General features: G+C 55.2%; 1 protein-coding gene across 1 annotated transcript; it reads left to right on the top strand.

Moving 5' to 3' along the window:
• Nucleotides 1–867: 867 nt before the first annotated feature.
• Nucleotides 868–13,471, top strand: CEACAM16 (CEA cell adhesion molecule 16, tectorial membrane component). Its single transcript, XM_064381187.1, has 7 exons — nt 868–1,481; nt 1,686–2,309; nt 3,986–4,602; nt 6,390–6,734; nt 7,050–7,328; nt 8,569–8,847; nt 10,810–13,471. Exons 3-7 carry the CDS (start codon nt 4,566–4,568, stop codon nt 11,292–11,294), a joined length of 1,425 nt encoding a protein of 474 aa, XP_064237257.1. The 5' UTR covers nt 868–1,481; nt 1,686–2,309; nt 3,986–4,565; the 3' UTR covers nt 11,295–13,471.
• Nucleotides 13,472–13,748: the final 277 nt, after the last annotated feature.

Genomic DNA, 13,748 nt, shown 5'->3' with positions numbered 1-13,748 from the left:
TGTTGCCCAGGCTGGAGTACAGTGGTGCGATCTCAACCCACTGCAACCTCTGGTTCCTGGGTTCAAGCGATTCTCCTGCCTCAGCCTCCTGAGTAGCTGGGATTACAGGTGCCCGCCACTGCGTCCAGCTAATTTTTGTATTTTCAGTACAGACAGGGTTTCACCATTTGGCCAGGCTGGTCTTGAACTCCTGACCTCATGATCCACCTGTCTTGGCCTCCCAAAGTACTGGGATTACAGGCTTGAGCCACTGCGCCTGGCCCCATGTGCCTATTTTGAGCCACCTCGCCCAGCCCCATGTGCCTATTTTGATCCTCAGAAGAGTCCCAGGGAAGTCAGTGACAGATTGCTCACACCCACTGCACAAACAGGCAAAAGCCCCTGCCCACGAGAACCCTGTCTGCTTTCTGCCCAGCCCTGGGCCTGTCGCATAGCAGGTGCTAAAGAGCCTGCAGCTCTTGAGTGAACCAAGGATCTGGGCTCATAGCCGGGAGCACCAGAGGAGGGGCCAGGGAGGTGGAGGATGGGAGCAGGCTGGGAAGGGTGGGGGTGACGCCGCGGGGCCTCTACAACCCAGCCTGGTCACACTCTGCAGGCAGATAGTGGATCACCAGGAACCTGAGCCTCTCTGAAGACTCCTCTCTCTGTGTCATCCACACCTGGTGTCCAGTTCCACAAACATGCTCTGAGCCCCTGCTCCGTGCCAGGTGCTGTGCTGGGCAGTGCTGGGGACACAGTGGTGACAGCCCAGCCCTGCCCAGCTGAGGCTCCCAGGCCAGTGGGGGAAAAAGACCCAGCCCCAGACAGCAAGAACCCAGGGTGGTCAGGGCTAGGACAGGGGATCCAGGGGGTACATGACCCAGCCTTGGAGTCCAGGAGGGCTTCCTGAAGGAGGGGGTTTGGGGAAGGCAGTGGAATAGAGCAGAGGAAAGCAGGGATATTCTGGGTAGACTGCAAGTGAGACAGAAGAACTGAAGCAGAGGGTTCTCGGAAGCAAGGGGTGTTCTATATAGCTGGTCAGGTGGGCAGGGGCCAGGCTGGGCAGGGCTTCCTGGGCCACAGCAAGGAACCTGGGCTTCCTCCCAAGGGCACTGGGGAGCCACAGCAGGTTCTGTGCAGGGAGGGGCAGGGGCAGGTTTCTGTTTTAGAAAGAGCCTCTGTCTGCCATGTGGAAGGGCAATGGGAAGGGGTGAAACCAGGGCCAGAGACTAGAGAGGAGGTTGGTGGGGAGACAGGAGACCCAGGTGAGGCAGGGTGGTGGGTGGTCACCTAGACCAGGGCGGGGCTGCAGGCAGGGAGAGCAGATATACTTAGAGTCAGTTGCCAGAGGGAGTGGCGTCCTCGGGAAGGAGGGGAAGCATCAGGAGGAAGCCCTGGGTCTCTCTTCCCAGTGATGAGGTGGGCAGTGGTGCCTTCCCTGATAAAGGGACCAGGGGAAGAAACACTTCTAGGGGAAGACGCCAAGGTCAGTTTGGGACAAGGTGAGTGAGAGGTGCCCAGGGACATGGGGGAGGCATCCTGACTGATACTGGGACGAGGTCCCAGGGCTCTGGGCCAGGAAGGAGAAGGGTGAGGTGAGGTCGCAGGCAGGGAGGGGGAGCAGGAGGCGCCAGGACATCCTCGGAGCCTCTCACCTGGCCTTACCCTCGCCTCCTCCTTGCCTCCCCCCCACCCCCACTTGTCAGAGCCCTGCCCAGCGAGGTCAGCCCAGGACACGGTGCTGGAGGAGCAAACCAGGACAGGTGAGCACAGTTGTGGCCCCTTGCCCGGAAGCAGGCTGCTGAGGCCTCAGAGGAACCAGGACCCAGAAGCCATCAGGATGTGGGTGGTAAGAACACAGCTACCAGCAACTCTGGCCCCGCAGCCCCCTCAGTTCCCGCCCAGCAGCATCTCAGAGACACCTTCCCTGGTACCCTCCCTCCACCCCAATTTAAAGTGGCAAACCAGGCCAGGGACAGTGGCCCACGCCTGTAATCCCAGCACTTTGGGAGGCCAAGGTGGGAAGATCACTTGAGGCCAAGAGTTTGAGACCAGCCTGGGCAACATAGCGAGACCCCATCTCTACAAAAAATGAAATAGCATATCCCCTTTCTGACTTTATTTTTCAGTCTGACGTGTCAGATATTTACCTTTCCTTGGTTTACTCTGCAAATGTCGGCCTCCCGAGGGCAGGGGTTTTATCTGTCTCGTGCACTAATGCATCCTCAGCGCCTAGAACAGTGCCTGGCAAACAATAGGAGCACATTCAATATTCGTCCAATAAATGAATGAGTGATTTACCGGGCATTCGCTCTGCGCCAGTCATTGTGGTAAGCGCTGTACTTCACACGTGTGTCTACTTAATCCTTACAACAGCCCTGTAATATGAGTACCATGTTTTTCCCATTTTACAAATAAGGAAACTCAGGCCTGGCAGATTCCACAAATTGCCCAGGGTCCTGGAGGTAGAAAACAGTGGAACTATGTCCAGAGCCTATGCTTACTCCTATGAGACAGAGTCTCATTCTTCTTGCCCAGGCTGGAGTGCAATGGTGCGAACTTGGCTCACTGAAACCTCCGTCTCTCGGGTTCAAGCAATTCTCCTGCCTCAGCCTCCCGAGTAGCTGGGATTACAGGCGCCAAAGCCGCTTACCACCACACACAGCTAATTTTTTGTATTTTTAGTAGAAGTGGGGTTTCACCATGTTAGCCAGGCTGGTCTCGAACTCCTGACCTCAAATGATCCACCCGTCTCGGCCTCCCAAAGTGCTGGGATTGCAGGCGGGAGCCACCGCGCCTGGCCCAGAACCTGTACTTTTGATAGCAGCCGCACCAATCAGACCTCATGTTCAGGGTCACGTCCTCCAGGCCCTAGCTTCAATTCCTGACTTGTGACATCTCACTAACTGCTGTCAGCAGCCCTGAAGTAGGGTCCATATCATCTCTATTTTTTTGTTTGTTTGTTTTTGAGACAAGAGTCTCCCTCTAGGCCGGGTGCCGTGGCTCACACCTATAATCTCAGCACTTTGGGTGGCTGAGGCGGGTGGATCACGAGGTCAAGAGATCGAGACCATCCTGGTCAACATGGTGAAACCCCGTCTCTACTAAAAATACAAAAAATTAGCTGGGCATAGTGGTGCGTGCCTGTAATCCCAGCTACTCAGGAGGCTGAGGCAGGAGAATTGCCTGAACCCAGGAGGCGGAGGTTGCAGTGAGTCGAGATCGTGCCATTGCACTCCAGCCTGCGTAACAAGAACGAAACTCCGTCTCAAAAAAAAAAAAGAGTCTCCCTCTGTCGCCCAGGCTGGGGTGCAGTGGCATGGTCTCAGCTCACTGCAACCTCCACCTCCTGAATTCAGGCGATTCTCCTGCCTCAGCCTCCCTAGTAGCTGGGATTACAGGCGTGGGCCACCATGACCGGCAAATTTTTGTATTTTTAGTAGAGATGGGATTTCTCCATGTTGGTCAGGCTGGTTGCGAACTCATCACCTCAGGTTATCTGCCCGTCTTGGCCTCCCAAAGTGCTGGGACTAAAGGCGCCCGCCACCATGCCTGACTAACTTTTTAAATTTTATTTTTAGTGGAGACAGGGTTTCGACATGTTGGCCAGGCTGGTCTTGAACTCCTGACCTCGAATGATCTGCCCGCCTCGGCCTCCCAAAGTGCTGGGATGACAGGTGTGAGCACCGCACCCGGCCACCATCTCTATTTTTCAGAATCATAAATGGGGACTCAACAAGGGGGTCTCCCCAGCCCCACTGTGGGTAAGTGCAGAGCCAGTGTCAAAACTCAGCTCTCTTTGGCCCCAAAGCCTCCGAATACACCCATTTGACAGATAGGGGAAAACAAGGCCTCCGGAGAGGGAGAAAGAAAATGCGAATTTCCGACCACTTTGCAGGAAGCCAACAAGTAGCAGAGCCCTGAAGAAAGCATGTGGCTATATGGCTTCCTGGCCTTCTCTCTGGGTTTGCACACAGAGCAGGGCTCAAATCCCCTCTCTCTGCAGGAACCTGGACAAGCAGGAGTTCCCACCTGGGGCGTCGGTTTCTCCATCTGCAAAGGGGAGTCCTAAAGATGCCCACTTTCCAGGGTTGTTTGTTTTGCCATCCATGGAGATAACACCTGTAGGTCCCCTGCACGGGGTGGGGCCGGGAAAGACGCAGTCACTTTTTACTGATTTTATTCCTTGGAGACTCCCAAGCTCTCCCAGGAGGCCATGGGCCTGGGTGGTCGCTAAGAACTACCCAAAAATCTTACCCCGCTTCTCCTCCCTTCTCCTCAGCGACCTGGTTCTTCTCCCAGTACCAAATCCCGGCCTTCAGCACAAAGAGGGTTAGGCGGCTGCCCCAGGAGGCCTGGCCAGGTCACGGCCTCTGCCTGGTGCCTGCCACACCCACCCTGGTACCCAAACTGGGCCCCAGATCCTTGGTGACTCGATCCCTCCAAATTCAGGTGATCTCCCCTGGCTCCAAATCACCAAACCCTCCCAGGTCCAGCGGCAGACGGAGCTGAGCCCCAACCAGGAAGGCAGTCTGAGCACTGGGACTTCAACGCCACCAACTCCAGGACTCGTTTTGGGGTGACAGATGGCGCTGACTGGGTACAGCTGGCTACTCCTCAGTGGTGAGCAAGAATGGCACCCCCCAGCACCTCAGCCCCCCAAGGACCCTGGGGAGGGGAGGGGATCCCCAGTCTGAGAGAAGGAAGGTGTGAGCCCCAGCATGCTAGGGAGGGAGGGCAGCCCTGCTTCACACTGACACATTCACCCCTCCAAGAGGCACCTGCCTGGGGCAGGCTGGGGACAGCCACCCAAAGAGTTTTTTAGGGTGGGCTTTGGAGATTTCTAAGCCCAGGGTACGAGCCAGGATGAGGGGGCCGCTGTTGCTCCTCCATTCCTGCAGGTTTCTGTGTTTTATCAGGTATGGAAGCCTTGACGAGGCTGAACTCTTCCCAGCAGCTATTTCTCCCAGAAGATGTAGCTTGGGGCAGCCTCCATGTACCTATCTATGAAATGGGCCTCACTGACAGGGTCGTGTGAATCAGGTCACTATCAGCAGCACTGGTTCCCATATCTGCTGTGTGCCTAGAGCTGTTCTGAGAGCTTCTCGTATGTTTAAAACCACCTATGAGGGGTCGGGCATGGTGGCTCACGCCAGTAGTCCTAGCACTTCAGGAGGCTGAGGCAGGCAGATCACCTGAGGTCAGAAGTTTGAGACCAGCCTGGCCGACATGGTGGAACCCCATCTCTACTAAAATACAAAAATTAGCCGGGCATGGTGGCACAAGCCTTGTCCCAGCTACTCGGGAGGCTGAGGCAGGAGAATTTATTGAACCCGGGAGGTGGAAGTTGCAGTGAGCCAAGATTGCACCACTGCACTCTAGCCTGGGCGACAGAGAAAGAATCCGTCTCAAAAAAAACCAAGCCACCTATGAGGGAGGACCACGCATGAACCCCACTTCCCAGGGAGAAAATGAGGCTCAGAAAGGTGAAATCACTGGCCGCTGTCACACCACCAGAAAGTGGCAGGACTGAGGGCTAGACCCAGAGTCCCTTGCTCCTAGCCATGCTCTAACAGCCTGGAAAGTACCGGAAAGCTGGCCAGGCATGTGAGCACTGCCACAGCCACCGGTTCCAGGGAACTGCACGCCATTCAAACCCAAGCAGCCTGGTCAGCTCATCAGGCTTGGGGCTGATCTGCTCGGTTGAGAAGGGAAGGCGTGGAGTGCTTTCATCTTACCCTTGATTCTGCCATAGGCCGAGGAAGAGCCCCAGACTGGGAGTCAGGACTCGGGGACAGGTCCTGACGTCCTACATGGGGCCATGCAATTATCTGGGCTGGAAACGCAGCCAGATCTCGTGAGACTTGGTTTGGTGACTGTCACAATGGGAAAACCCCTGGGTCTGGCTTAAAGCCACGGTCCTATGGACTGAGCACTTGCTTTGCACTTGCTGTTTGCAAGATGAGATGCTAGATCCTTGCACAGTTCATCAAACCCAGTCCTCACCACACACCCCTCCCTGGGACTGAGCCCTAACTAACATGTATTGGGCACTTACTGTATGCCAGGCATCTGACTAACATGTATTGGGCACTTACTGTATGCCAGGCATTCTAAACGTGTTATGTGTACAGAGTCCTTACAACCTTACGAGGCAGGTAGACCTGTCATCCCCACTAAGAGTTGAAAGAACAGAGACACAGAGAAAGGCAGTGTACTGGAAGCCACGCAGATAAACTCCCAGGAAGATTAGGTGGCTAAGATGTGGAGAGTCAGAGAGTCACAGGTTCAAATCCTGGCTGTGCCTGTCCTCATTTACACAGAGGGCATTGAGCTGGGGACGTGCCCTGAGCCTGAGTCTCTTCTGATCAAACCTGCCTCATCCAACCCCTCTGACTCCTCTTCCTCAGCCACATTCCTGAATGTGGGGGCCGAGATCTCTATCACCCTGGAGCCTGCCCAGCCGACCGAAGGGGACAACGTCACGCTGGTCGTCCACGGGCTTTCAGGGGAACTGCTCGCCTACAACTGGTACGCGGGGCCCACGCTCAGCGTGTCGTACCTGCTGGCCAGCTACATCGTGAGCACGGGCGATGCGACACCTGGCCCCGTCTACACGGGGCGGGAGGCTGTGCGCCCCGACGGCAGCCTGGACATCCAGGGCGTCCTGCCCGGGCACTCAGGCACCTACATCCTACAGACCTTCAACAGGCAGTTTCAGACCGAGGTGGGCTACGGACACGTGCAGGTCTATGGTGAGACACCCCCCAAAGCACCCCTCTGCCCAGCCAGGCCTTCCCACCTCCTTCTCAATCCTTCTTAAAAAAAAAAAAAAAAATCCAAAAAATGTTTAAACCATCAGGGAAAAGGGTTATAAAATAACATCAAAATGCTCACCTCCTTCAGGAAGGCCGCCAGGATTAGACCTGCCTCCTAAACCATTCTTTGTCCCTCCAGCTGAGGGTATAGGGGCACAGCCACAACCTGGCTATGCCCCTTGTCTGGGTAAGGAAAGGCCCTTGGAGCAGGCGGTGCCCGGCCCCCTCCCCCTCTGTCTCTCGCTCCCACAGAGATCTTGGCCCAGCCCACAGTCTTGGCCAACAGCACAGCACTGGTGGAGCGTCGAGACACCCTGCGTTTGACGTGCAGCAGCCCTAGCCCCACCGCCGAGGTCCGCTGGTTCTTCAACAGTGGAGCCCTGCCCGTCGCTCTCCGCCTGGGACTGTCCCCCGACGGGAGGACGATAAGCAGGCATGGCATCCGCCGGGAGGAGGCCGGTGCTTATCAGTGTGAGGTGTGGAACCCGGTCAGTGTCAGCCGCAGCAAGCCCATCAACCTGACCGTGTACTGTGAGTCCTCCTGGCCCCACCAGAGATACCCAGTGTCCAAACCTCATCATGGGGAAACTGAGGCCAGGAGAGGGGGCCCAAGGGCACACAGCGAGTCAGCAGGCAAGCTGGGGTTGGGGACCAGGGGTCCCTCTTAAAGTGCACTGGCCCTGGCCAGGTGCAGTGGCTCACGCCTGTAAATCCCAACACTCTGGGCAGCCAAGGCAGGAGGATCACTTGAACCCAGAAGTTTGAGACCATCCTGGGCAACATGGCAAGACCCCATCTCTACCAAAAATATAAAAATTAGCCAGGAATGGTGGCCCATGCCTGTAGTCACAGCCACTCAGGAGGTTGAGATGGGAGGATTCTTTGAGCCTGGGAGGTTGAGGCTGCAGGGGCAGTGAGCTATGGTTGCACCACTGCACTCCAGCCTGGGCAACAGAGTGAGATGCTGTCTCAAAATAATAATAATATACTTGCCCCATATCCTAAAGGACTTCTACAGACCACCTTTGCTATTGAATAATCCTTCAGTTAGGAGCAAGACCTGCAGAGAAACAAAACAGGACCAGTTGGTTTGAAAAAGGAGCAGGGGAGGGAATAGTGTAATGGGAGGAAACGTGAAATGTAAACATATAACCAAAGCATGCAGTCGCTCCCAGGGGCAGCAGTGTGCAGGGTGGAGTCCTGGGATGAGGACCCATGATGTAGAAAAACTTAGTGCCTAGAATCGTAGACTCCCACAACCAGAGAATTCTGGACTTCAGAAGCACTGAATTCCAGACTCTGAGAATCCTAGAACCTCTAGATGCAGAGATTCTTAGAATCTTACAATCTTGTCATGAAATCTGAGAGTCTAGAATCTTAGAAACATAGATTTCTAGAATCTTAGCACCTTAGAACCTAGAAGCACCAATTCTTGAAGCCCTAAAATTCTACACTCAGAATGGCTTTGTCAGAAAAAGAAAATCATTTGGGCTTTTTTAAAATTTGTTAATGGAGCCATAGATTTCAGAAATATCTCGAAATGTTATCTGGCCCAACACATTCTTTTTACAGAAGAGAAGCTGAGATCCTCTGAAAGGGAGTGATTCTTGAGATCCTAGAGCAAGTTAGAGTTAAGGCCAGAGCTTTTTTTCCCCCTCCTCTAGGTCAAGATATTCCCAGGGACCTAGCCTGGTGGAGAGAAAGCCAGGAGTACCCAGCTCCACACCCCTTTCCTTCCACTGCTCCGTGTCTCTCCCTCCTACCCCCACAGTTGGCCCAGAACGTGTGGCCATCCTCCAGGATTCCACCACCCGCACAGGCTGCACCATCAAGGTTGACTTCAACACGTCCCTCACCCTGTGGTGCGTGTCCAGGTCCTGCCCAGAGCCCGAGTATGTGTGGGCCTTCAACGGGCAGGCCCTAAGGAACGGCCAAGACCACCTCAACATCAGCAGTATGACCACGGCCCAGGAGGGGACGTACACGTGTATTGTGAAGAACACCAAGACCCTGCTCTCTGGATCTGCCTCAGTGGTGGTCAAGCTCTCTGGTGAGTCACCCCCAGCCTGGCCGCCCTGCAATCCCTACAGAGGCCTCATCAGGCTGTGAAGGTTAGGCCACCATTTGCCCAACAGAGAACTGGAACATGGTAGATTCACAGTTGATTCATGAGCTGTGACAGATTGGCATAGCAGGCGGATCCCTTTGCATCTGGGTCTGAAGGGAGACCACACAGCCCAAGTCCTGTTGACCTGGAGAACAAATGGCAAAGCACTGTGGGTTGACAGAGTGGAAAACCACTCAGATGTCACTTCAGGTGGGTGCCGCTGTTCTAAATTCAGTCACCAGCTGCTTAGGGCCTTGACCCACCCCCATGCCACACAGACAGCTGAAATTCTGTGCAGCCAACTAGACTACCCAGTTATCTGACCCAGATGATGGGCACACACACACACAATTGGAGAATCGCAGCCAGTTGCTGGCAAATGGAGAAACAGCTGGGCAGGCATTGTCACCTGGCTTCTGTCCTAAAATGACCCGAGGGCTGGGGCAGTGCAGGCAGCTGGCATTTCAGAGCCATTGGGATCCTCAGGTGACATTGTCTCATCTTCAGGGGATGGTGGCTTTGAACATTAAGGTCTCATTAATTCCACCTCGGTTCCTTCCCAAGTGGCCATCATCCCAGGGGGACAGTGGGGAATGGTCCTTCCCTCCCTCCCACTAACAGGCTGGGTCTCATCCAAGGGGTGGATTTTCACCCAAAGCAGAAATGGCATCCCCAGAGGTAAGTGTGCCTACCGCCTCACTCACCTGGGGCTTTGGCAGCTGGTCTTGACAGGAGACAGGGGGATGGACCAGATGACCTCAGGTGCTACCCCAAGCCCTGCCTGTGCAGGCCAACATGGGGGGTGTCCAAGGTATGCAGGTATGTGCAGGGAGTGGATACAGTGCCCCCAGGGCTTCTAGTACTGTCAGCAACTCTGTGGTAGGTGCTGGGAGAGAGACAGAAGAAAAGGAGACACCACCCTCCTTCCACCTTGGGAGACTAATCTGATGGAGGAGACATGGTCTCTGTCCTTGGAGAGCTGATCCTGAGACAGAGAAACATGGCTTCCTTATTCAAGGAATTCCGGGTCAAAGAGAAGAGGCAATGCCTCATCCTCCATGAGCTTCCAATCAGTGATGATGAGAGATGGCAACCCACCCTCAGTGAGCTCCTAGTCAGATGGAGGAGACACAGTCTGCACTTGGGGATAATTTTCCTTCTGATGGGGAGACTTGGTCTCCAGGAGACATGGCCCTGTTTTTTGAGCATTCCTAGTCTGATGGGGTACCCACCTTTTGGGTACTCCTAATCTGATGGAGGAGTACAGGCCCCCACTTTCTAGGAATTTCCAGTCTGATGGAATAGGCATTTCCCTCCAACTTCTAGGGCCCCCAGCTTGATTGGAAAAACTCAGCAACAATTTAGAATTTCTCAACCTGAGGGAGGAAGCAGGGCTGCCACCTCATAGGAATTTCCAATCTGATGGAGGAGACATGGCCTCCCACCCTCTAGAATCTTTCAATCTGATGGGGGAGCTATAGCTTACACATTATGGGATCTCTCGGTGAGACAGACACAAGTCCCAACCATCTCATGGGGAAGACATGGTCCCCATTTTCTGGAATTTCCACTCTGATAGGGGAGAATGGCCCCTATATTTTGGCGATTTCCAATCTGATGGAGGAGACATGACCCAACCCTCCAGGGTCTTCCAGTTTAATGGGAAGACACCTCTCAAAGGCTGGGAATTTGTAGTCTGATAGGGGAGACACAGACCCCTAGCAGACACTATTCAGACCCAGAATCCACCCCCACCACCACACAAGTCACCTCCTTCCTCAGTCTCCTTCCCAGCACCCCACATGGGGAGTGCCAGCCAGCTGGGGGGAAGCCAGCCAGGGATGGGAGAGGGACACCATGCCAGATGCAGGCCAAGCTGACCCACCCCCCTCGCTCTTTCCCCAGCTGCAGCAGTTGCCATGATGATCGTGCCCGTGCCCACCAAGCCGATGGAGGGCCAGGACGTGACGCTGACCGTGCAGGGCTACCCCAAGGACCTGCTGGTCTACGCCTGGTACCGCGGGCCTGCCTCTGAGCCCAACCGGCTGCTCAGCCAGCTGCCTTCAGGGACCTGGATTGCAGGCCCTGCACACACAGGCCGGGAGGTGGGCTTCCCCAACTGCTCGCTGTTGGTGCAGAAGCTGAACCTCACGGACACTGGCCGCTACACACTCAAGACTGTCACGCTGCAGGGCAAGACTGAGACACTGGACGTGGAGCTTCAGGTGACCCGTGAGTATGCAGGAAGGGGAAAGGCATGCCCCTTGTTAGATGGGGGGCGGGGGGTTCCAAAAGGAGTCTTTGCTTCCTCCATCAGGCTGGGGGACATAGACCAAAGATGGATATGCCTCCCCCATCAGACTGAAGGAAGCCTTGTCTCCTCCATCTGACTTGGGGGTTCCCAAATAGGGCTCTGCCTCTTCTATCAAACTAATGACCTACACTGTGGGTAGACAGGCCTCCTCCATCAGACTGGGGGTTGCCAAAGGGGACCCTCATGCCTTCTCTCTTGAATAAGAGGTACAGCAGACTAAAGGTTTTAAAAGAGAAGACATAGTCTGATGGCGGAGCCTCCTTTTTCCTGCAGTCAGGTGGAACCTAAAACATAGGAGATATTACCTCTTTCGCCATATTGGGGAAATGGGTTAATGAAGGAAGTTTACCTCTCCTATCAGACTGCGGGCATAGAGTAAGGATGAATCAGACCTCCCTATTCAGACTGGGAGATCCTATGCAAAAGGGATCATGTCTCCTCCTTTGTATTATTGCGAGGGCAAAGTTCCTACCATCAGATGGTGGAGATTCTCTTTCAAACTGAAATAAAGATGGTCTGTTCCATTAGGATGGAGGCTTCTAGGTGTGGAAGTTGTGTCTCCTCCATCAGATTGGGAGTTCCCAGATGTTGGGGACCATGTCTCCCCATCAGACTGGGAGCTCTAGGAGTGAGGGTCCACGTCTCCTCCATCAGACTGGGAGCTCCCAGAGTCAGGGTTCATGTCTCCCCCATCAGACTGGGAGCTCCTGGAGTCAGGGTCCCTGTCTCCTCCATGAGACTGGGAGCTCCCAGAGGCAGGGACCATGTCTCCTCCAACAGACTGGGAGCTCCTAGAATCAGGGACCATGTCTCCTCCATCAGACTAGGAGCTCTGAGTCAGGGTCCCTGTCTCCTCCATCAGACTGGGAGCTCTGAGTCAGGTTCCATGTCTCCTCCATCAGACTGGGAGCTCCTAAAATCAGGGACCATGTCTCCTCCATCAGACTGGGAGTTCCCAGAGTCAGGATCCATGTCTCTTGCATCAGACTGGGAGCTCCCAGAGTCAGAGACCATGTCTCCTCCATCAGACTGGGAGCTCTGAGTCAGGGTCCATGTCTCCTCCATCAGACTGGGAGCTCCCAGAGTCAGGGACCATGTCTCCTCCATCAGACGGGGAGCTCCCAGACTCAGGGACCATGTCTCCTCCATCAGACCGGGAGCTCCCAGAGTCAGGGACGATGTCTCCATCAGACTGGGAGCTCCCAGAGTCAGGGACAATGTCTCCTCCATCAGACTGGGAGCTCCCAGAGTCAGAGACCATGTCTCCTCCATCAGACTGGGAGTTCCCAGAGTCAGGGTCCATGTCTCCTCCATCAGACCGGGAGTTCCCAGAGTCAGGATCCATGTCTCTTCCATCAGACTGGGAGCTCCCAGAGTCAGAGACCATGTCTCCTCCATCAGACTGGGAGCTCTGAGTCAGGGTCCATGTCTCCTCCATCAGACTGGGAGCTCCCAGAGTCAGGGACCATGTCTCCTTCATCAGACTGGGAGCTCTCAGACTCAGCGTCCATGTCTCCTCCATCAGACTGAGCATCCCCAGGGATTTGTGAGTCCATGTTTCTATAGCAGAGCCAGGTTTCCCCCATTAGCTCTCAGACACTTGGGGATGAGATCATTCCCCAAGTCTGGCATCAAACTGAGCACTCTCCGAAGCCAAGTCCCTGAGTCCGGGATGATGCCTTCTCCATCACTGGAAACTTCCAGGATCAAGGACTCAACCACTGCCAGACATCCACTTTCATCCATTCACTGATGAAACCCTGGTTTTCTGGGTCAGTGTTAGGGGAGAATGCTGTTCAGTGGCAGCAGGCCACCCCGACAAAGCCTGGGATTCCTTTTCACCCATTCTCTCTTCTCACAGTCAACCTCCCTCCCTCGCACAAGGACCAACGCTACCTTCCTGAACCTGAACCTGGCACAGGCTGAGCGTGGGGCGGAACCGGCCACTGGGTGGCCCGGCCTGGGCAGGGGAGCAGAAGGGGTGGGGGCACTGGGGACCTGGTCCTCCACCTCTCTGATGGCCTCCTTTGCCCCCTCTTCCCATCTGCCCCCACAGCCCTGGGGTAGCAGCATGACCCTGGAGACGTCCAGAGAGAAGAGCTCTTCACGTCATCGTCTTGTCCTCGTCCCCTGAGTGGGGACCCCTCCCTGCCAGTGAGGATGTCGGGTCGTGGTCCTGCTGTTCTCCTGCTTCCACCCTAGGGCTAGAGCCACGGGGCCCCACTCCCTCGCTGAGCTTTTGGGGAGCCACCAAGTCCATAAACGTCCTGGTTAATGCACACGTGTGTCAGCCTCTCCTTCCACCACTGCTAGCCCCGCCATTTCCCGGTTGTCACACTCACTTCCTTTCCTGCTCAAGACTTTTCTGTCTGGGTGTGCAGGTGCAGGAGGATGAGCCCAGATCACCGTGCTCCACACCCTACTGCTGGATGGCAGGGCCTTGGGCCCCACCCACAGTGCACCAGGTTAGGCCCCTCCCACAGTACCCCAGGTTAGGCCCCTCCCACAGTGCCCCAGGTTAGGCCCCTCC

This window comes from Aotus nancymaae, unplaced genomic scaffold (genome assembly GCF_030222135.1).
Source record: "Aotus nancymaae isolate 86718 unplaced genomic scaffold, 86718_ANA_hifiasm-v0.15.2.pri h1tg000028l, whole genome shotgun sequence".
In the NCBI taxonomy this organism is placed as follows: Eukaryota; Metazoa; Chordata; class Mammalia; order Primates; family Aotidae; genus Aotus; species Aotus nancymaae.
Note: the sequence above shows the minus strand (reverse complement) of the source record. Positions and strands in the feature narration are given on the sequence as shown.